We start from the raw sequence: 20,972 nt of genomic DNA, 5'->3' as shown, positions 1-20,972 counted from the left end.
GCCTTTTGTTTAGTCTTTTTTTNTTTTTTTTTTTTTTTTGCCTGACGATACTAAAAAAGGATTTTAGCAGTGCTTACACAAATGCCATGCCGCCGGCGCCGAGAACAATCGGCTCCATGATGAGTGCACCAAACTTGCGCCCTTGCGCCCTCAGAGCGTGCAGCTTTTCGACAATGAAGCTTTCGTAAATCTCATGGTCATTGTTCTTCTCTCGTCCTTGCACATCAAAGATTTCTTCAAGAGACGCAAAGTCCCGGGCCGGCCCAAGCTCCTTTTCCATGCCGTCGGGCGCGCTGATTTGCCATTTGCCGTCTTTGCAGAGAATGGTCGGGTAGTCGAACCAGTAGCCCTTTCCTTGGTACCATTCAATATTTTCATTGTAGATGCACGGCTCAGCGCAGTCCATGGCGCCAATCGTGTCGCCGTGGTAGCCTCCTTTCAGCCCAATGACACCGAGCTTCTCGTTGGGGCCCCAGCCATAGCGAACCCGCGCGGCGCGCAGTCCCATCTTGATGGCGACCTCGATCCCCGTGCTGCCATTGTCGGAGTAGAATACCCTGGTCAGTCGAGAGTTGCCGGTCCCGCGCAAAAGAGTCTCGGCCAATGTCAGGGCCGGCTCGTGAATGGCGCCGGCAAACATGACGTGCCCGTATCGGCCGGCGGCGTACGCGGCGGCCATTGTCAGCTGCGGGTTGGCGTGGCCGAGGCCTTGCGTCCACCACGAGGCAGACCCGTCGAAAGAAGCTTGGAGTGCGCCGTGCTCTGGGGATTTGCTGTTGTATGTTTGAAAGTAGTCGCCGTGTGCAGAGTCAATCGTCATGATGTCCTTGGCAGGGAGATGCTCATGCTGGGTAAAAGGGTACCAGATGGTCTCGTGAGCCTTGCTAGCCATGCATTCCAATCTGACGAGTCTCTTGGTGTGGTTCAAATCCAGGTGTTCAAGTACAGCGCCAACAGTGTTTTCGTCTGTTCGCTGCTCGTAGTACTCCTTCATGGCTTCGACATCACGAGCTTCATCGTGTAGACGCTCAGGCGGCTCTTGTAAGCTCAGGACAGGAATGTCATACTTTTGGGAGAAATATTCCGCCAGATAGAGGTAATTTTGGTACTTTTTGTCTTGAAACAGCATGACTGATTGTACGTCGTATCCGCGGATGCGCAGCGCTTCAAACGAGGCAATTGTCTGCGAGATTCCGCCCAGTTTGGCGTCGCCTACAAGAACGACTGGCAGTCGCAGTGGCGTGTACAGGTCAGCTTGCGTGGTACCGGAAGGACCAGGTGAGTGTACACCGCCAGCCGTCTCCATGAAGAGCCAGCCTTTGCCAGCCTTGGCGCGCTCTGCAGCGTGGTCGCGGCATCTAGCCAAAACTAGACTATCGGGAGGGATTGGCTGTTTCGAGGATTAGTCTAATGGCTTCCTGTGGTATATGGCTTCCTGTGGTATATGGCGTCCTGTGGAAGAAGGATGAGAGCATACCTCGCCAGAAGCCAAAGCCGCAGTATGGGGGCTCACGGGGATGCCGTATTGGATTAATGTGTCATGATTGATTCCAGTGGTAAAGGTTTTTATATGACTGTACAGGCAAGTGTCAATTAGCTAGCACCGCGTTGGGGCATGATTATAGCTTCTAAGAACTCATCAGCGGGGTATTGTCAAAGTCTCGGAGAAACCGCAGCTCACACTGATCATCAGCCTCGTTTAATGGCCCTGTCGAGACTGGCTTCAGAAAAGAAACATTTTCCTGGTTCCAATTGCGCTTTGCGCTCTTGCATAGCAAGGTTGTAAAGACAGTCTTGCCAACCTCGGTATTCGCACCGAAGACCTGGTACACGCGGAGAGAACGCCACAGCAAGGCAGCCAAAGGCGACTCCATTATCGTCCGTCGTCTTTGTGTCTTTGACCAAACCCTGGCACCGACCAAAGAGGCAACAGGTGCGGTGTCGGGACCAAGAGAGTGGTCTTTGACTATAACTAATAATCAATGAATGGCAATTCAATGCAGAGCAAGTTCGGCCCTCGGCTTAAGCCTTGGCTCTCCCATACCCATAGTAGTTATGACCGCGGCGAAATCTAACCAAAGCCAACGCGAGCCCTGATTTTCCCAATTGTTGGGCGGGTCAGCGACGCGCTGGTAGTGGTTCTTTAGCGGAGCAACCTTTTCCAAATAGGCAAGCTTATTATTATGTATTATTATGACTACGAAACTCCCTCACCCAAGAAGTGCCGATCCTTATCGCGTTAAGCCGAGATGTTATCTCGTATACTTGTGAGTGACTTTCAATAGGTCCCACAACTAGTACCTTGTTTGCTTGTTGCTTTATGAATATTGAGCTGGGTTGCCCCCATACCGCTGTGACATTCGCCATGCTGGGAAGCATGTGTTGACTGTTGAGGACCACTACAACCCCCCCCCCCACCATCCCCTTCCAAAGTCCATGGGGCCAACTAAACAAGGCCTCGGGGCGGCCCATGAAAATGGGGAAGCCCCGAAACACAGGCCAAAACTCTGTAAATTAAACTAGCAATTGCCGATTCGAACTCGAGAAGAAAAAAAAAAAAATCTCAATGTTTGGCAAATACCGACCATGTAACTAACTCTCCATCATCACAAAATGTCCGGCAGCCAGCGCATAGACGGCACCTTTCGCCGGCTGCTCGACAAGCGCGAGGCCCAAGGCCGCCGCCGGCGTCTCACCCTCCCTCCGCCCGGCGCCGTCGACTTCTCCTCCAACTCGTACCTGTCGCTCGCCGAGAACCCCGAGCTCAAGACGCGGTACCTGGCGCTGCTCCAACGCAGCGACGCGGACGCGCCGCCTTTTTCGCTCGGCTCCGGGGGCTCGCGGCTGCTCGACGGCAACACTGCCTTTACCGAGGCGCTCGAAGCCCGCGTCGCGGCGTTTCACGGGGCGCCCGCCGGCCTGCTCTTTAATTCGGGCTTTGACGCCAACGCGGGCCTGTTTGGGTGCGCGCCGCAGCCGCGTGACGTGGTCGTCTACGATGAGCTGATTCACGCGAGCGTCCACGACGGCATGAAGCTGGGCCGCGCGCAGACTGTGCCGTTTGCGCACAACATGGTAGGCGGCGGTGCTGGCGGTGCTGGTGCTGGCGAGGCGGACGCAGAGGACGACGGTGCGCCCGGCCCGAGACGACCGGGTAGCTTGAGCGCTGTACTGGCTCGCTTGTGTCGGGGCCAGCAAGGCAAAGAGTTTCGCAGCGGCGACCGAAATGTATTCGTCGCCGTCGAGGGCGTGTACAGCATGGACGGCGACGTCTCCCCGCTGCGAGAAATCGTGGCCTGCGTGCGCGAGCGGCTGCCACGCGGAAACGGCCACATCATCGTCGACGAAGCACACTCTACGGGAATCATTGGCCAACGCGGTCGTGGTCTGGTGTGCCATCTAGGCCTCGAGGACCAAGTTTGGGCAAGAGTCCACACGTTTGGCAAGGCCATGGGCTGCGCAGGTGGTACGTCCAAGCTGTATTAGCTTTTGCAAGTTTTAGCCAGCCGCAACTAACAACTTGCCCATTCACAAAGCCATTGTCCTTTGCTCGCCGACAACCAGGTCCTATCTCGTCAACTACGCTCGAAGCTTGATATACACGACGGCGCTCGGCTACCCGTCGCTGGCCGCGATCCAAACGACGTACGAATATCTCGCGGGCGGCCACGCCGACCGCCAGCACCAAAACTTGCGGGCGCTGATACGCCTGGCGCACGGTCGCCTGAGCAGCCTATGTGGGCGGCACCAGGTTCCGGCGCGCATATTACATATATATCCGTCGGTACCTGAATCTCCGATATTCCCGTTATTTACTGCATCTGCCCGCGAGCTGGCTGCATACTGCCAGCAGCATGGCTTTCTTCTGAGAGCTATTGTAGCGCCGACAGTGCCTAAAGGTACCGATCGTGTGAGGCTGTGCCTCCATGCGGGCAATACGGCGGAGGAGGTGGATGCGCTCTGCAAGGTGATTGAGAAATGGACGTGTGATAAAATGGGCATTGAAGCTACGGGTGTTCAAGAGGTACAGACTAGCATGATGAAGAGTGATGTCAGTCGTCTCTAATGAAGCATGATGAGAAATGATTGTATGTCGAAGTATTTTTATGTGTGAGAAAAATAGATATTGAAGCTATGGGCGTCCAAGGGGTGCAAACTAGCATGATAAAAGACTGATACTTGATTTTATCAACGTGTGAGAAAGTAGACATTGAAGCTATAGGCATCCAAGAAATACAAAGTAGTATGATCAAGAGTTATATCAGTCGTCTGTAATGAAAGCATGCTGAAACATGACAACTATATTGAAATTTTATTTTTGATTGCTCAAAAGCTACCCAGTTGCTTGGCCACATCAGCCTGGACACCCTCCTCCGCGGGCGACTTGTCAAAGCTCTTCATGGGCTCCAGACCCCAGCGGCCAAACATGGCGCTGTCCTCGTCCCAGCCATTGCACTCGGTCGTCAGCATCTTCTCTCCGGTAAAGATGGCGTTTGCGCCCGCCATGAAGCACATGGCCTGCTTCTCCTCCGACATGGTCTTGCGGCCGGCCGCGATGCGGATAATCGTCGCCGGCATGACGATGCGGGCCGTGGCAATGGTGCGCAGCATGCTGGTAAAGGCGACGGGCTCGCGGTCGCCGAGCGGCGTGCCCTTGATGGGCACGAGCGCGTTGACGGGAAAGCTCTCTGGGTGCGCGGGCAGCGTGGACACCGTCTCGAGCAGACCGACGCGGTCCTCGGAGGTTTCGCCCAGCCCGAGGATGCCGCCGGAGCAGACGTTGATGCCCGCGTCGCGGACGTGGCCGAGCGTCTGCAGACGCTCGTCGTAGGAGCGCGTCGAGATGACGGACGGGTAAAACTCGCGGCTCGTGTCGACGTTGTGGTTGTAGGCCGTCAGCCCGGCGTCCTTGAGCTGCCGCGCCTGCTCCCCGTCAATCATGCCCAGCGTCACGCACACCTCCATGCCCATGGCCTTGACGCCCTTGACCATGGCCGTGATGTTCTTGAGGCTGTTTTTGCGCCCGCGCATGTCGCGCCACGCCGCGCCCATGCAGAACCGCGTGCTGCCGTTGTCGCGCGCCGTGCGCGCCGCCGCCAGCACCGACTCGACGCTCTCGACGCGCTTGGCCTCGAGCCCCGTGCCCTTTTGGTAGCGCGTCGACTGCGCGCAGTACGAGCAGTCTTCGGTGCAGCCGCCCGTCTTGATGTTCATCAGCGTGCATAGCTGCACCTCTCCGGCCTTGTGGAATTTACGATGAACATTGCTCTAGAAAACACACACAAAAAAAAAAAAGTATGGTTAGTTGTGTTTTTTGTTTTGTGCGTCGCCGTGCCTCGGCAATTGATGACACCATCACGAGCTTACAGCTTGGTGTGCCAGTTCCAGCAGCGGCTGGTAGTAAATGGCAGCAATCTCCTGTCTTGTCCAGTTGTGTCGTACATGGTCCGCAGCGACGGCGTCTAGGAAAATCTTCTTCTTGGCTTCTTCCGAGAGCTTCTCACGCTGCTGCTGCTGCATGGGCGGTGCTGGGGGCTCAAACTTGAGCGGCGACACATCAACGACGGAGCTGTTCCAGCGCAAAAGTGCCGCGCCGCCGTGTCGAAAGCCGACCGACCGAACGGTGCGGTATGCCATGGCAGGAGTGGTCATTGTGGCCTTCCTCCAGACAGGAAAAAAAATAAGAAAAAAAAATAGAAATAAGAAAAGAGAACGGTTATGGCGAAGCCTGCTCGAGCGGTCGTTGCAGTGAAGGGGACGGCTTCGGTACTATACGCCTGGCTTACATTTACAAGGCTGGGAGTTGGTTCGGCAATATCCATCCATCTGGGACAGATGAGGAGCACCGAAACCTCATCTTTTTTTACCCCCCTCATCTAGATTTGGCGTGGGCGGGCCCTTCGTCGTCAAACCCATTTTGCCCAGTTGTTTTCTCGGCTTGGTTGGCGTGCGCAAACGCGTCCCATATTATTATCCTCGGGCCCCTTGTGGTTTAATGACGCACCTCCTAGCAGTAATAATAATCATGCCCCTACCAGTTACTTGCCTACCAGAATCTCCGTCGGCGTCAGCTGCTGCGTTGGATCTGCAGGGGACAACAAACAGTTGGGCGGAAACTGGCGGGTTGAGATGGGGGGAACCATTTGGACAAGGTACATGAGGGGTACCTTGCCAGTGCCGAGTGGTTTGTATCTTGTTGAGCCGCCTATTCGGCCCTCGTGCCTCCGCAATGAATTACGGGATATCGTGACCAATCTGGCGCCAGTGATAACTAGGTTATGGGTATGGTTCCTGGCTGATAAGCGGCCCACTGCCCAGTCTTGGACTATTTGGTTGGCGCTCGCATCCACTCTCGTCTTCTACCAGTCACAGATCAGGACCGTATGCGCCTTGGTATCGTTGGGTCTGACTGAGAAAGCACTAATAAGATGTGTCATTCTTAGTAGAGAGAGTATTGCCGTGAGAATGGCTCTCTCTCTGGAACCATCTGAAAACTATGACGCTAGGGCTGACATAAAAAAAAGAAAACGTTGACAGATGGCCGTTCCAAGATCTGGCTAGCTTACATCTGATTAAATATTAACGTTTGTTAGTACAGACTCCAACGGTCCGTGCTGAAGCTAACAACTGTCAATGCAAAGCGTCCTAGTCGCGCAATTGCATTTTGTGCTTTCCGCAGCCTGCTCTGTAAAATAATGCGGGCTGGTAGATTTTCTCCTCAAATTTTGTGGCATTGTTTTTGTTTTTGTTTTTGTTTTTGTTTTTGTTTTTGGTTTTGGTTTTGGTTTTGTTTTTTTTTTCCCTTTCCTTCTTTTTTTTTCTTCTTCTTTATTTCTTGGCTGCTGCTCTCTACGGCGAGCAATGTACGATGGACGCGAGTCAAACCATGAAAAATACGCTATTGGATGCAATCAGCTTTCTACAAAATATATCTAGCGGTGAGCATGGTATTTTTCTTATATTTCAACGTAGGCCGGATACGACTCTTAATCTACAGATCGTTTGTAGACCATCTTCTGTCCATTTGAAAATTACCCTCTAGCTAGTCCCTCACATCCCTGGCCAACAAGATTGGTATAGACGGACTTTATACCGAGTTGTAAAGCTAAGATTCCGGCAATAATTGACAAATAGTGTCATGTATCTTGTGTCTTGATTCGGGTGATTGACGACTGACATGTTGACGCACGTGCTTTTCGATCAATCGACGGCCAATGTATATATTTAGACAAGCCGCCGGCCAAAGACAGCCAGCCATATACGTCATGTTTTGACCGCTACTTGCTGGGAGACTGGGAGTTCACTGAATAGCATCGGCGACTCTTTAATCCGTCAAAGCAGCCTTTTCGTCTAAATTGATGCCCTTTTTGCCCTGTGCGACCACGACAAGACACGTTTCTGCCTAACTCAAGGGCGGGCGTTGAAGAAAAGTGCAACATTTGGCCGGCCGCGATGCAATAAGCAACGAGCGCTAAGGCACAAGTTGCGTCACTGGCCCCCCGATCCCAACAGCTTTGTCTGCGGGGTTTGCCTCACCCATTTGCCTTCATTTTCTTCATGCAAAAAATTCCCCAACTTTAAAATTCTCATGACTCTCATCATCGATTTCTTCTCCATCCCCGGTTTTTCAAAAAAGTTGACCTGTTACCAAGGATCCACGACGCGTTTTGCGCTAGAAACCCCCAGCATTGCGAACCTTTGAAAAATCAACTTGCCAGCATGTCTCGATCCACAGAGTATGTAGTAGCCCTGCAACCCTTTTACGTCATAATTGCAGCCCAACGGTCCCGGGTTGAAGGAATGTGCAAAGAAGAAGAAGAAGAAGAAGAAAAAAAAATTTATATATAAAAGCTAACGACATTGAATTCACAAAGCTTGGCTGAGCTTGGGAGCCATTTACTGGAAAACGGCCCTCGCAAGGTTATTCCTGCCCCGCGGCGCATCCGGGTCATTTACAACCGGACCGTCATTGTCGACTCGACCAAGGGCTCGCTCGTCTGGGAGCACGACTACTACCCTCATCTGTACTTTCCCGCGTCGGAAATTCACAATTGCACCCTCAGGAATAGACAGCCGATCAAAAGTGATGGTATTATCCGCGCCAGCGTGGCGGAGCTGCACGTCGCCGCCGACGAGAGCCGCAAGATCCCTGCCGCTGTAACCGATCGCGTCGTGCGCTTCACCGATGACCGGGGTCTCGGCGCGCTGACGGGTCTCGTGCGGCTGGAATTCAAAGCCATGGGTGCGTGATATCAAAAAGACCCTTAATATGTTTTGCTTCTGCTTCCAGGGTGATGGGCAACCAAACTTTGCTAACCGCCGTGCGCGCTGAGTAGACCAATGGCTAGAGGAAGACGTTCCCATCTACGTCCATCCCAAGGATCCCTCGAAGCGCATCGAGGTGCTGCCGTCCAGCCGCCGCATCGAGGTGCGCGTCGACGGCAAGACGGTGGCCAAGTCGGGCTTCTCGATGCACCTCCACGAGCCGCGGCTGCCGACGCGGTACTACCTGCCCATGGGCTGCCTGGACCAGACGGTGCTGCGGCGCAGCGAGCTCGTGACCAAGTGCCCGTACAAGGGCGACGCTGACTATTACGACGTCGTCATTGGCGGCGTCGAGTACCCCAACATTGTGTGGTATTATCGTTACCCGGCGCTCGAGTGCGGCGCGCTGGCGGGCATGGCCTGCTTTTACAACGAAAAGGTGGACATTTTGCTCGACGGCCAGCTGCTGGAGCGTCCGTCTATGCCAAGGTAGATTATCTATTCTGCTCATCTGCTCATGAATGAATGAATGAATATGGTAACTACTACATGTGCATCCTTTTTTTGCAACTTGGTGACGCGTAGTTTTGGGGGGGCAAAAGGTGCTCGCTAGACCTTGCAAAAAGGCAACACCAAAAGGAAACTGGCCAGGCAAATTGGAAAGAAACATGTCACATGGTGTAACATAACATCTCAGTTGCAGCATTGAGAGCCGCGTCTTTTGTTGGCAAAGACAATCCTGCCGAAGCCACGACTCTTTCAGCTATCAACATGTGCGCGGGCGACAGGTAGGTATATGCTTCGTTCAGGCCCCGACATTAGTCGGATAATTCACGACATCGTCACACGTCTCTTCTCAAACAATATGCAGAATTAGAAAGGACTGCGAACTGTATTAGACTACTGACCCGTCAAGACTTTTACGAGGTTGATACGGCACTGATGGTACACAAAAGGCTCGTTCTTCGGCCAGTGCGAAACTTTTGCAACCGAGAGAAATCTCGCGGTCCGTCTATATAATCCTCCGACTAGCGCAGCGAGCGTGCACATACTATCCAAAAGACAGAATTTCTCGCGCAACATGTTGATGAATCAAAGAGACGTGGCGTCGGTGTATAAATTAGTGCAAATGCTGGCAAAGCTTGGCAATTTCCATTGGGCTTCCACCGATGCCACGGCGTAATTAGTAGCGGCGCATTACTTAGACTCGAGTTATTCTATGCTAAAGTGTGAATGCAAATTTCAAAAGGGCCGAGAGTGAAACAGCCACAGCTTATCGCCCCCAAGAAGGGGACAAAAAACGGCCTTCGTCGATTCTCAATGCTGTCTTGTTAATTCTGACTACACACTAAAGTAAGTATAAACTTTTTTTTTACAAGAATGTTACAGATATATTTACTCATTTTGCATCTATCAGATGTTCTCTCCCATCTATCTAAACAGCCTGTTATCAGAAAAACGACAGTTTAGAAATGAGGTGCTTTCTCAAAAGGGCCGGTTTAATGTGTCCTTCACATGGCCCCCAAGGCTAACCGAAATCGTTTTTGGATGCCAACCTCGACCATGATACACAGCCTCTTTGCCTCTTCCATTGCGATGTAAGCACCAAGCCCAGCTACGACGAGGCGAGATTACAGTTGCAAGGAGGGGCAGTGTGGGCAGTGGGCAGTTGGCAGTGGGACACGGCAGATGGTGCTCTCGCCTGCATGCCAGCCGCATGGACGATGGAGAAAAGGGCCGGCGGGACGGAACTGGACCGAGGACCTGGCCGAAAATGTCGGAAGCAGAAAATATCTGTTTGTCATGCGGCTGATGGCTTGCATTTCAGCTGTTGAGCGTAAACGAACAAGACTTTTTGCGCGCCACATAAAGAGCCAGCGGTCGCGTGGACAAGGCGCGCGGGCAGGTTGAAGACGATTTGATACCAGCCCGACAACTTACAAGCAGGGAAAATGAGTCTAGGATCACGGCATCATGGCGCCGTGGCGTTGCCGGGAAGCAGCTCGGTTGTGAGATGAAGAAGTGGTAGCGGCGCGCCGCGCTGAGGTGGCTATCGATAGTCTTGTGTTGGCAGGCGGACAGAGCTAGGAGCGGCAGATCGACCAGGCCATGCTTCTGGAGGTCCATGAACTTCATCTGATCGAGGGATTATTGATTTTCGCACAGACGGACAGTGACCTCGGTGATGAGAGAGGGCATGCACGTATGTTACACCGGCAGTGGTGTGGTGGCTATGGCTTTTTGCGAGTATTCGCTGTGAGGTGCATCCGAATGACGCACCATACATGTAGAAGCCGTGCAGAAATTGGCCAAAGGTGCAAGCGATGGCGATGGCGGGTGTGGTGGTGAATGTCTTGAAGCCGCGCAACCACGGCATACAAATGTCGCAGCGGGAAAGACAGTGAGTTAGAGCAGCGCCAGCTAATAATATCCGTACTGCACATGATTAACCATACGGCATCCTAAGCCGGACACGGGCCGGAGGATGCGCAATTTGCAAGTATATACTTCATGCTAATCTGGAATTTTTCTCGTATCGCTGCAACAGGGGTCCTTGGCGCGCCATCTCTATTCGGTGTCGAGGCTATGAGGTTGCAGGACTAGTGCAGCGCGGTGGAAACAAGACTGCCGTTTGGGCCGGATTGCTTTTATTAATAACTTTGGTGCAGGTCCTTTTTTTATGTCCGTATGCAATCTCTATGGCAACTTATGGCCGGCGCAGATGATCATGCAGGATGCATAACAAGGAATACGGGATTTTGGTTTTTTGCGGCAGCGATGGTTGCTGTACTCGGCTGTGGCCGGCCGGTCGTACAGGAGTACAGTCACAGAGAACCCAACCCTGAGTTGCATTCGCTGTAAGGGCCCGGCGGTGAGGAAGACTCGGGTTGGAGCTGAGATTGGGATAGGACAAAGGATGTTGTTGATGGAAAAGACACGAGGCGTTGAGCTGATGAGCAAATTGGCAAAGTGGCAAGGCACATGTGTCTTCTGAGTTGCCAGCTGGCATGCCTCGTTCTAGGGCATCCAGCCGGCGCAATGGAAAAACTACCTACAGGGCTCTGTTCCGCAATGGCTGCGCCACTGGCGCTATACCTGGCCGCTAGCAAGTACCGAGAGAAGTATAATCTCAATGCTGGGCTGGCGAGAGGCGGCGCCTATGCCAAGGAGCTGGGTCATGTTGTTTATGGTAGACACACGTTCATTATTATCAATTAGTATCCTTTTTTCTTTTTTTTTTCATAGTGATTCTGGCGGATTTTGCCCGTAGTTTCAGCTGACCTGCCTAATGAATGTCCCAACAGCCCTACGTTACCTAGCGACATTCGGCCACTACCCGTAGTCATCTCTTGATTATTCTTGCTCATCACATCGATCCCGTCAGAGAACAGATTTGTTCAGGGGAAAGAAAGCAAAATTCGGCCTCTAGTGGCCTGACTAGCAGTCTCAGAACCATCCGTCCACCACTTGGCTTTGCTTGGTCGGCCGCTAAAAGGCACGTGTGGTGCTAGCGTGGTCTGAGGAGCGTTCTGCCCTGGATTTTATAGGCGCTGTGCTAGCAGTTAGCGTACCTCCTTTTCGTAGATGGAAATGGCCACGCTCGATGATTCGCCGTCGATGCGCTTTAGTGGAGCCTCCTGTAGACTTGACCTCTCTTAATCTAGGCGGCAACGCTGTAAATAAATATCCGTACATATGTATTTTTGGTGTTCCTTGTTCCATTGTTCGCTCGGCCCACCTCCAGTGTCCATCGAGATTCATCCACTTCTCACCACCACAACCACCATCTTGACCAGCTGCCAGTGCCAGCCCATTCAAATTCCTGTTGCATTTCGTCACCGGTCTTCAGTCCATCAGCCCAATGCTCCCCTCCATCATCGGCCGCTCGGCATGCCCGCAGAGAGACTACAAACGCGCTCCCGCTCCGCGCTGCTGTACCTGACCTGTCCAGCTGGGTCAGACCCTGTGTTTGACACTTTGCAGCGGCAAGCTGCACAGATGGAGAGACCACAACCCGCAGACGAGGCTGTCAGTCCACCCACCGACATGGGACCAAACATTGAATTCAGCTTTCTGCTAGGTCCGACTTTTTTTCCCCTGCTGTCTGCTGTACGAGGCCCCCACTTTCTCGCACTCTGCCAACACGGCCCTGCGCTTGGTGCGCCGCTCTCCGATGGGGCCACCCATCACCCACACTGCGCACTCGACCGCATCGCATAACTAGTTATTACCATGGCCTGTCCCCCCGCGCTGCAGTCGGCTTTGTGCTCGACTTGCTTCCCATTAATATATACTCTCGTTTAGTTCTCCTGTTTCTGGGTCGATTGATCTTTGCTTCTTGCCATTGATTGCACTGCCCGTCTTGATGTCTCGACATTGACGTCTTGTAGACTGCAGTACACACAATGGTCGCAATCAAGGCATTCGGCGCATGGCTCCTCGCCGGCGCCGCTGGCCTCGCCGGCCTTGCCAGCGGTCTTGCCAGCACAGATACCATTACCTGGGGTGGTGATAACTCCAGGGCTGGTTACCAGACGTACGTTTTCATCTTTCCCCCGCTTCACCTACTCTTTTGTGCGGCCATTGTCCCATCTCATCCGTTTTCACTCGTTCCTCCTGCGTCGCACACAATGGCGCATTCTACTAATTCCAAGCTTCCAGTAACCACAACATGGACCCCTCCGTCGTCGGCAGCAATCAGTTTGGCCAAATCTTCAAAGTTATGTTGCCGGGCAAATATGGCGGTGCCGCCGAGCAAATCTTTTCTCAGCCTCTCGTTTACACTCCCAACAATGGCACCACGCAATACGTCTACTGGGCCACGACTCAAAATAACCTCTACAAGATGAACGCCAAAACTGGCGAAATCGTCGCCAAGCGTAATCTTCACATTCCCTTCCTCACCGCCGATCTCGACGGCTGCGTCGACATTAATCCCAACATTGGTATCACCGCCACGGGTGTCATCGACCCCAGCACCGAGACACTGTACTTGACGGCCAAGACGTACCTCGATCAGACCGTCCTCAACACGGCCCAGGGCCGTCCTGCCGGCCGATACTATGTCCACGCCATTGATGTCAACGACTTGACCGAGCGTCCCAACTTCCCCGTCAACCTCGAAAATATCAAGGCCACCAACAACCCTGAGCGCATATTTACCGGCGGCATTCACCACCAGCGACCCGGCCTACTTCACCTCGGCGACTACATATATGCCGGGTTCGCCTCCCACTGCGTCCAGTACGACTTTAGTGGCTGGATCATTGGTTGGCACAAGACCACCGGCAAGATTGTCGAGAGCTGGGCTACCGAAGGTGCCAATGTCCCCATCACTACCAAGGGTGGTGGTGTCTGGATGTCTGGCGGTGGTCTCGCTTCTGACGATGCCGGATCCGTCTTTTTTGCCACCGGTAACGGGTATGCTTCTCAGCTTGCCACTATTCCCGTCAAGGGCTTCGAGCCTCCTACCGCCCAAGAAGAGTCCGCCGTTCACATGACCCTCCAACCCGATGGTAGCCTCGAAATTGTTGACTTCTTCATGCCCTGGGAGAAGCAGGCGCTCGACGGTGCCGATAAGGATCTTGGTTGTTCTCCTCTGGAGCTGCTGCCTCCCGAGTTTGCTTGCGGTGACATTAAGCGTGTTGGTGTCATCACTGGCAAGAGCGGCAAGACATACTGGCTCAACATGGATAATCTAGGTGGTTATCGCAACGGTCCAAACTATCGCGATGCTGTCATTCAAGTGTTCCAGAACGACAACTCTGTATACGCCGGTGCCGGTGTCTACCCTCTGGAAGGAGGCTATGTTTACATCAACGTCATTCAGCATCCCTCCAATGTCTTCAAGTACTCCTGTGTCAATGGCGTCCTGTCCTTCCCCAAAGTCGCCACCACGGCTGAAACAAATGCGTACATTCTCGGCGTCAGCCACGGCACCACCACTTCGCTCAACGGCCAGCCTGGTACCGGTCTTCTGTGGGTTACTGACGTTCAGGGGCTCGGCCTCAGAATCTACAATGCCGTGCCCCAGGCTGGCACCATGACCATGATCAACTCTTTCAGCATCACCGGTGTCAACAAATTCACTCGCCCCGTTTTCGGAGACGGACTTGTATATATTGGCACCAACCAGGGCTACGTTTACGCCTATGGCTCGCCTGTCAACGCACCTCTCAATTGTACCTCACCCGTTGACTTTGGCAAAGCCGACCTCAAGTCCAACAGCACTAGCAAAGACATTACCTGCACTGCCAACATTGACGTGTCCGTTACTGGTATTGAACTCAGCGATACGACCGACTTTGCTCTTGCTACTCCCCCGTCCGTTCCATTCAATGTTGCCAAGGGTAGCAACTTTAAAGTTTCTGCCACCTTTTCCCCCAGCAAGGTCGGCCTTGTGTCTGCCGACATTGTCGTCAACACAACCAACTCGGTCGGTGGTTACAGCATCAACAGCCATGCCCGCCTTACTGGTACGGGCGAAAGCACCTCTGCCCTTCTTGATGTCGCCCCCAACACCGTCACTTTTGATGCCGTCGTCGTTGGCGACGACCCCAACGGTGTCACACAGCAGTTCCTCGTCAACAACCTAGGCAATGCCCAGCTCACCATCAAGCAGGTCCTCTATTCAGCCAACAATGCTAGCGGACCTACATTCACTTGGGATGGCAACGGTGACTTGGTTGTCGGACAGTTCACTGTCAAGGGAATTCCAACTACCCTCAACGGCCACCAGTCCTCCTCCGTCACAGTCGTCTTTGATTCATCCAAGGCCGGCACCTACTCTGGTTTCCTCAAGTTTGTCTCCGACGGTGGCACCAAGTCGCTATCTCTCGCTGCTTCGGCTGGTCCTGCTGCCAAAGCGGTACTCGAATTCCAGACCCCCGACGGACAGGGCTGGGTAAAGTATGTTGACGGCAAGCCTTTTGACTTTGGCAATGTTACCGAGAATCGGTCTCGCGCTCTCAGGTTCCGCATCACTAATGGAGCTCCATCTGGTGGCGTCAAGCTCTCACTCACCGTCTCCAAGCCTCCTTTCGGAGTTGATGGCCTCATCAAGGCCGCTAACCAGGTAGATCTTGCTGAAGGAACCTCGTTGGCTCCCGGCGAAAGCGGTTCTGCTGTCCTTACTTGCAGCGCTCCCAAGACCCAGTGGAATGTTGCGCCCACAAACGGTACTGCTGGCTGGACTCTCAACACCAACGACCCCGTGCTGGGTAAGCAATTCATTCAATTCTTCTGCAGGGCGGTTTCCGAGCAGGCGCCACCTTTACTGGACAATGGCCTCGGCCAGTACCGCTACAAGGGATGTTTCCTCGAGAACAACCCTGGCCGTCAGCTCCAGACTCAGCTCTACGGCGACGACAACAATACCAATGCCATGTGTATCGCTGCTTGCGCCGACAAAAAGTACACCTACTGCGGTACCCAATACCATCGTGAATGCTGGGCCGGCAACTATATCCCTGTCAAGCAGGTGGATGACCGCAATTGCAACTTTGACTGCGCCGGTGACTTGAACCAGATTTGCGGTGGTAATGGTGATGGTGGCGCTAGCTACATCTCTCTCTTTGTTGACTCGAAAGGCAAGGACACTGGACCCCCAGTCGGCCCTAGCGTGAACCCCGGTGTCGACGGCTACAACAGCATCGGATGTTACACTGAGGGTACGGCCGGTCGTGCCCTCCCTAATGGAGCTGCGACCGACAAAAGAACTGTCAAGAGCTGCGTGGATGCTTGCAAGGCTGGCAGCTACATCTACGCCGGTCTTGAGTATGGAGGCGAATGCTGGTGTGGCAACGCTTTGGGCGCCGGTGCCGTTGTGGCGCCTCTTTCCGACTGCAACATGTTATGCAATGACAACGGTACCGAATACTGCGGTGCTGGTTCGCGTCTCAATGTGTACCAGCTCGGCGGTGGCAACTCTTCTGTCAGTTCTGCTGGTTCCAAGCCTGGCACCTCGTTTACTGCCGCGTCCAGCGCCGACGGCAACGGTACCGCGACCGCCCTTACGACCGCCACGGCTACCACAGACACGACCGATGCTACAACTACAACTACGGCGACGGCGACGGCTACGACGACAGCTACCACTGCCTCGAGCAGCACTCCCACTCCTACTGGTCCCGCCAGAAAGTCTGTCGTGAGCCAGACTTGGAAGCTCCAGGGCTGCTGGACAGAGGCCACCAATGCGCGCGCTCTGTCCGACAGCACATACGCTGACGACGATATGACTCTCGAATCGTGTGCTGCATTCTGTAAACTCTCCACTTACTTTGGTGTAGAGTATGGACGTGAATGCTACTGCGGCACGAAACTCAACGAAGGCTCTGTCAAGGCCGAACAGGAAGACTGCTCCTTTACCTGCCCAGGTGACGATTCCGAATATTGCGGCGCCGGGAACCGACTTGAACTGTACATGAAGTCCCAGGATAGCACCACCTCCTCGAGTGTATCAAGCCTTACCACACCCACGACAAGCTCAACCTCTGCCAGCACAGCTACCGCTACTTCTGATACTAGCGGCTCGAGCACGTCATCTGGAAACATGACCGCGAGCAGCGTTTCGACTACCGACTCTACTATTTACAGCTCTGCCATTTACAGCTCTGCCCTTGATGGCTCCGCCCTTGACAGCTCTGATATTGACAGCTCTGCTATTGACAGCTCTGCTACTGACAGCTCTGCCACCAGCACTATTACAACTTTCAGCTCTGCCACTTCGAGCTCTGCCACCCCGAGCGCAACCACCTCGAGCGCAACCACCTCGAGCGCAACCACCTCGAGCGCAACTTCAACGCCGTCTGCCTCCACCACTGCCTCAAAGACCAGCTCCAGTACCACAACTTCTGCAAAGCCTACCTCGACTAGCCCAGTCATCAGCGAAGGCAATGTCAACTTCACATACTACGGCTGCTTCTCCGAGCCCAACCAAGGTCGACTTCTGCCTATACAAATCTATAACAACTCCACTGACATGACCATCGGAAAGTGCCTGCAAAAGTGTGACGCGGCCCAATCAGGCTACAACTTCGCTGGCGTCGAGTACGGACAAGAGTGCTGGTGCGGCAGTACGCTGTCGCTGGACGGCGGGCAGTCTGCCAGCGAGCCTGGCAAGAATATCAGTGGCTCTTATTGCAGCTTCTTGTGCCCTGGCAACAAGACTGAGTACTGTGGTGCTGGTCTCAGACTGAGCACCTACGTGCTCAAGTCGTGGCTCAAGAAGCAGAGTCAGACTACTGCGCCAATCAGGCTCAAATATTAAGAGCTGTCCAAGACATTGCTCTTCCATTCATGACGATGTCACATGAGTCTATAAGAGGCTGCGGGCTTTGGCCAGCCAGCCTCGAGGCTTTTTTCTTTTCACGATTAATTCCATTTGTGATTTACAGATCAGCGAGATCTTGCTTTGATATAGACCCTGCATCGATGCATAGGAAAACGAACAAACAGTATATTTGCAGGAAGAAGACTGGCCCACACGATAGGCCTCGTATTGTATAAAGAGAATCTAGCACTTGCTCATGCCGGGAGCCGGGTGAGACTAATTATTGACGAATTTTTTTTAATTAAATGCAGTTGTTCAATGAAACTTGACAACGCTAACCAGCCCAACGCCCAAAACTTGCTAAAAGTCGTTTTCCCAAAAGACCTTTGAGAAATGCAATTGATATCTTCATTGCATGCCCATAGTCACGATCCTCCAATGATGATATTGGGCCGCGGCCGCGACCCCGGGCGCCCATCTGTCGTCGTGCTCTGCTCCGACTCCAGGGCCACCGTGCGGGCGAAATTCTCCTCGTGTGTCAGCGCCACGGTCTCTGTCCGGGACCCGAGAATGACCGCCAACTGTTTTGCCTTGGCCGCCCACCCGGGCCTCTCCATCAGCTCGCAGACTTGCGCGCCGACGCCCGCCGCAAACTCGTCCGTATAAAACCGCCCGTACACCAAATCCGCCGCGCGCAGCGGCAGCGGGACGCGCGACAGCGCGGCGAGGTCCGCCAGGGTAAGCGGCGCAAAGACGGACCAGCCGCCGGGGCGGATCGCGACGGAGCCGTCGGTGGACGCGGCGGCGGCGGCGTAGTCGGGCAGCGCTTCTTCGGGGATGTGCGTAGTAGTCGGGGGGGGCAGGCTGTAGGAAGGCGGGGCGCGGTCGAGGAGGGAGGTGGGAAAGGCGGCGAGGGCGCCAAAGGAGTCGGGCATGAGGCGGACGGAGGCGGCGAGGGCGGGGTTGGAGCCCATGATGAGGGCAAGGGAGGCGTCGATGGCGGCGCGGGTGCGGGCGGCTTCGGCGGGGGATCTTCTGTGGAGAGTGGTTTTGCGTGTAAGTCAGTCGTCGGGGGGGTCGTTTTGTTCACCTCGTCCAACACCACGGCGCAAAGCAACCAAAAAAAGAAAAAAAAAAAAAGGGAGATAGATGGTGACGTACATTTGCAGAATGGTTAGGAGCTTAGAGAGTAGATGTTCCACCTGTTGGATGCGCTCGCTGACGGCCACAATCTCGGGCGTGTACCCGGGCACCGCGTCCGATAATCGCGTCGGCAAGTCCCCCTCCGTCGTCGTCGTCGTCGTTGCCGCCTCACGCACCACCGCCACCAGTACCTGCCCCGCGGCAGACACGGCGTCGACAGCCTCGCTGACAATGACAATCAGCGCATCGACGTCGACGAGCGCGGGGCGATTGTCGCCGGTCGGGAGCAAGTCGGGCGCGGACTCGACGCGGCGCAGCCACTTGAGGGCGAGGGGCGCCGTCAGCTTGAGGGACTGGACGGCGCGGCGGAGCGTCTGCAAGGAAGCGGTGCGGGAGCGCGGCGCGAGGGGGAGGTCGAGAATGTCGTGAAAAGTGTGGTGTGAGGCGGCGACGAGGCCGACGAGGGCGGTGGCGATGGAGAGGGGCGTGTCGGGAGGTGGAAGTGGTTGAGTGGTGGTGGAATTGGAGGAGGAGGAGGAGGCGATTTCGGTGTCTTGGTGGGCTTCAAAGACGAGGCCATCGGAGAGAGAAGGCGGAGAGGAGGACGGAGGAGGAGGAGGAGGAGATGGAGACGCCGGTGTATCGGTTGGACGTCCGCGTGTGGTGCGCATGAGGGCGTGGGCGACGGCGACGGCCATGCTGCTGAGAATGGTGTAAGTTTGAGGTCTTGGGTGTTTTTTTCTGACCCAGTCGGTGAAAAGAACCTCGCTGGGGCTATAAATGATCAAAGGGTATATTCAAACTAGACACAGAAAAGTCATGATGGCGTTAAAAAAAAGTATGAAGGGTTTAAAAAATGGGTGCCTATACTCAGGAAGTCACTCGCAGAGTGAACATGAACGTCTGTGATGGTGGTGGGATGGGGCGCAACCGGTTTTCTTGGCTGATGAATTCGATAGTTGTTGAGTTGGTTGCGGCGTTGTGGCACATGACTAGTTGGGTATTTCGCAGAAACGACGCCTTGTCTACTCAAGCTTGACATTATCACCACAAATGTGCGCCACGGGGCGGATGGCGGATTCTAGGCCTCTAATCGGCCAAGACCTTTTGCAGCCTGGTTGGGCGTTGGGAAGAAGCATGGACGTGAGAGATACCTAATGTAAAGGCCGCCGCATCATGTCCAAAGTTCTAGCTAACCTATGTAATCTGTAGCTACACGTGCCCGCACCACCTTTGCCAAGAGGTGCTGTACATGCCCGTAACCAGCACACCGAATGACCACACATATAAATACCACTAAAAAGGTTAGATTTTTATATCTACTATAAAAACTTAATTAATAAAGTATAAATTCTAAGATAAATCTTCTAAATTTTATTAGCTTAGCTAATATATAATCTATAAGAGTTAGCTTAAGATTTTATTTTATTTAAATAATAAACTAAAAAAAAAGAAAAAAAATAATTTTTAACTTTATTAATTAATTAAACTATAGATAGATTAGATCTTATATAGATCTTATTATTTAAAGTTTAGCTTAGAATATTAGACTTATTTTAAAATTTATAATTAAGTAGTTATAAAGTTATATTAAAAAGAAAAAGAAATAATATTTTTAGTAGTATTTATATATATAGTTATTTAATATACTAGTTATAGCTATATATAGTATTCTTTTATATAATTAAAATTAATAATTATTATTTAATTAAAGTTATAAAATATTATTATATTAAAAAGTTATTAGTAATTAAAAAAAAACTATTTAAAGTTTTTAAATATAAAAAAGTTAAATAAATAGAAAACCTATTTATTTATTTTTAAAAGAAATAAGTCTTTTTATTTAAATCTATTATATAATATATTTAATGAAAGTTAAATTTTACTAATATAATAACCTAAATATAAAAAGTATATATTAAAATATTAAGTTTATTTATAAAGCTATAGTAATAAAAGTACTTATATTTAGTTATATACCTAGATAGAATTTATATAGTTATAGAAATTATTACTACTTTATTATTACTTATTTACCTTAATAATATAGCTAAGTACTTATATACCCTTTATATAATAAAGCCCTATATTACCGATAGTAGTAGCTAGAGTAGTCCCTTTTACTAGGGCCTTATATCTCTATTATAGGTATCTAGGTATAATAAACCGTTATGACGGCACTGCTCTACGTTATATATACTACTATTATGCCTTTATTAATTACTAGAACTACTTTTAATAACCTAATCTTTTACCCTGTAGTCTAATAGTATAGGCGTACGTCATATTTTAA

At 52.3% G+C, this 20,972-nt stretch overlaps 7 protein-coding genes across 7 annotated transcripts in view; 3 read left to right on the top strand and 4 right to left on the bottom strand.

Annotated features, from left to right (window-relative positions):
- The window catches only part of BBA_09473 (dethiobiotin synthetase), a gene marked incomplete at both ends in the record, with an annotated part of 2,823 nt that extends 949 nt beyond the window's left edge, over window positions 1-1,874 (bottom strand). The window contains 3 exons of the mRNA XM_008604570.1: window positions 78-1,390; window positions 1,478-1,574; window positions 1,684-1,874. Of these exons, the coding sequence (XP_008602792.1) occupies window positions 78-1,390; window positions 1,478-1,574; window positions 1,684-1,874 (1,601 nt within the window). The remainder of the gene's footprint in view (window positions 1-77; window positions 1,391-1,477; window positions 1,575-1,683) is intronic.
- A 739-nt stretch (window positions 1,875-2,613) lies between these two features.
- BBA_09472 (aminotransferase class I and II) lies at window positions 2,614-4,066 on the top strand (the record flags this gene model as incomplete). Its single annotated transcript, XM_008604569.1, has 2 exons — window positions 2,614-3,466; window positions 3,537-4,066. The coding sequence occupies 2 exons, from the start codon at window positions 2,614-2,616 to the stop codon at window positions 4,064-4,066; spliced, it is 1,383 nt and encodes a 460-aa protein (XP_008602791.1).
- Window positions 4,067-4,326: 260 nt separating this feature from the next.
- On the bottom strand, window positions 4,327-5,652 carry BBA_09471 (biotin synthase; the record flags this gene model as incomplete). Its single annotated transcript, XM_008604568.1, has 2 exons — window positions 4,327-5,268; window positions 5,368-5,652. 2 exons carry the CDS (start codon window positions 5,650-5,652, stop codon window positions 4,327-4,329), a joined length of 1,227 nt encoding a protein of 408 aa, XP_008602790.1.
- A 2,067-nt stretch (window positions 5,653-7,719) lies between these two features.
- BBA_09470 (uncharacterized protein) lies at window positions 7,720-8,758 on the top strand (the record flags this gene model as incomplete). The annotated part of the gene is made up of 3 exons (XM_008604567.1): window positions 7,720-7,736; window positions 7,875-8,242; window positions 8,337-8,758. 3 exons carry the CDS (start codon window positions 7,720-7,722, stop codon window positions 8,756-8,758), a joined length of 807 nt encoding a protein of 268 aa, XP_008602789.1.
- Window positions 8,759-10,962: 2,204 nt separating this feature from the next.
- On the bottom strand, window positions 10,963-11,445 carry BBA_09469 (uncharacterized protein; the record flags this gene model as incomplete). The annotated part of the gene is made up of 2 exons (XM_008604566.1): window positions 10,963-11,283; window positions 11,362-11,445. The coding sequence occupies 2 exons, from the start codon at window positions 11,443-11,445 to the stop codon at window positions 10,963-10,965; spliced, it is 405 nt and encodes a 134-aa protein (XP_008602788.1).
- A 1,226-nt stretch (window positions 11,446-12,671) lies between these two features.
- BBA_09468 (WSC domain-containing protein) lies at window positions 12,672-17,533 on the top strand (the record flags this gene model as incomplete). Its single annotated transcript, XM_008604565.1, has 2 exons — window positions 12,672-12,802; window positions 12,928-17,533. The coding sequence occupies 2 exons, from the start codon at window positions 12,672-12,674 to the stop codon at window positions 17,531-17,533; spliced, it is 4,737 nt and encodes a 1,578-aa protein (XP_008602787.1).
- A 428-nt stretch (window positions 17,534-17,961) lies between these two features.
- On the bottom strand, window positions 17,962-19,377 carry BBA_09467 (uncharacterized protein; the record flags this gene model as incomplete). The annotated part of the gene is made up of 2 exons (XM_008604564.1): window positions 17,962-18,571; window positions 18,698-19,377. The coding sequence occupies 2 exons, from the start codon at window positions 19,375-19,377 to the stop codon at window positions 17,962-17,964; spliced, it is 1,290 nt and encodes a 429-aa protein (XP_008602786.1).
- Between the last annotated feature and the right edge of the window lie 1,595 nt (window positions 19,378-20,972).

Source organism: Beauveria bassiana (assembly GCF_000280675.1).
Source record: "Beauveria bassiana ARSEF 2860 unplaced genomic scaffold BBA_S00055, whole genome shotgun sequence".
Lineage (NCBI taxonomy): Eukaryota > Fungi > Ascomycota > Sordariomycetes > Hypocreales > Cordycipitaceae > Beauveria > Beauveria bassiana.
The sequence above is the reverse complement of the archived record's forward strand: the minus strand, read 5'-3'. Positions and strand labels throughout refer to the sequence as shown.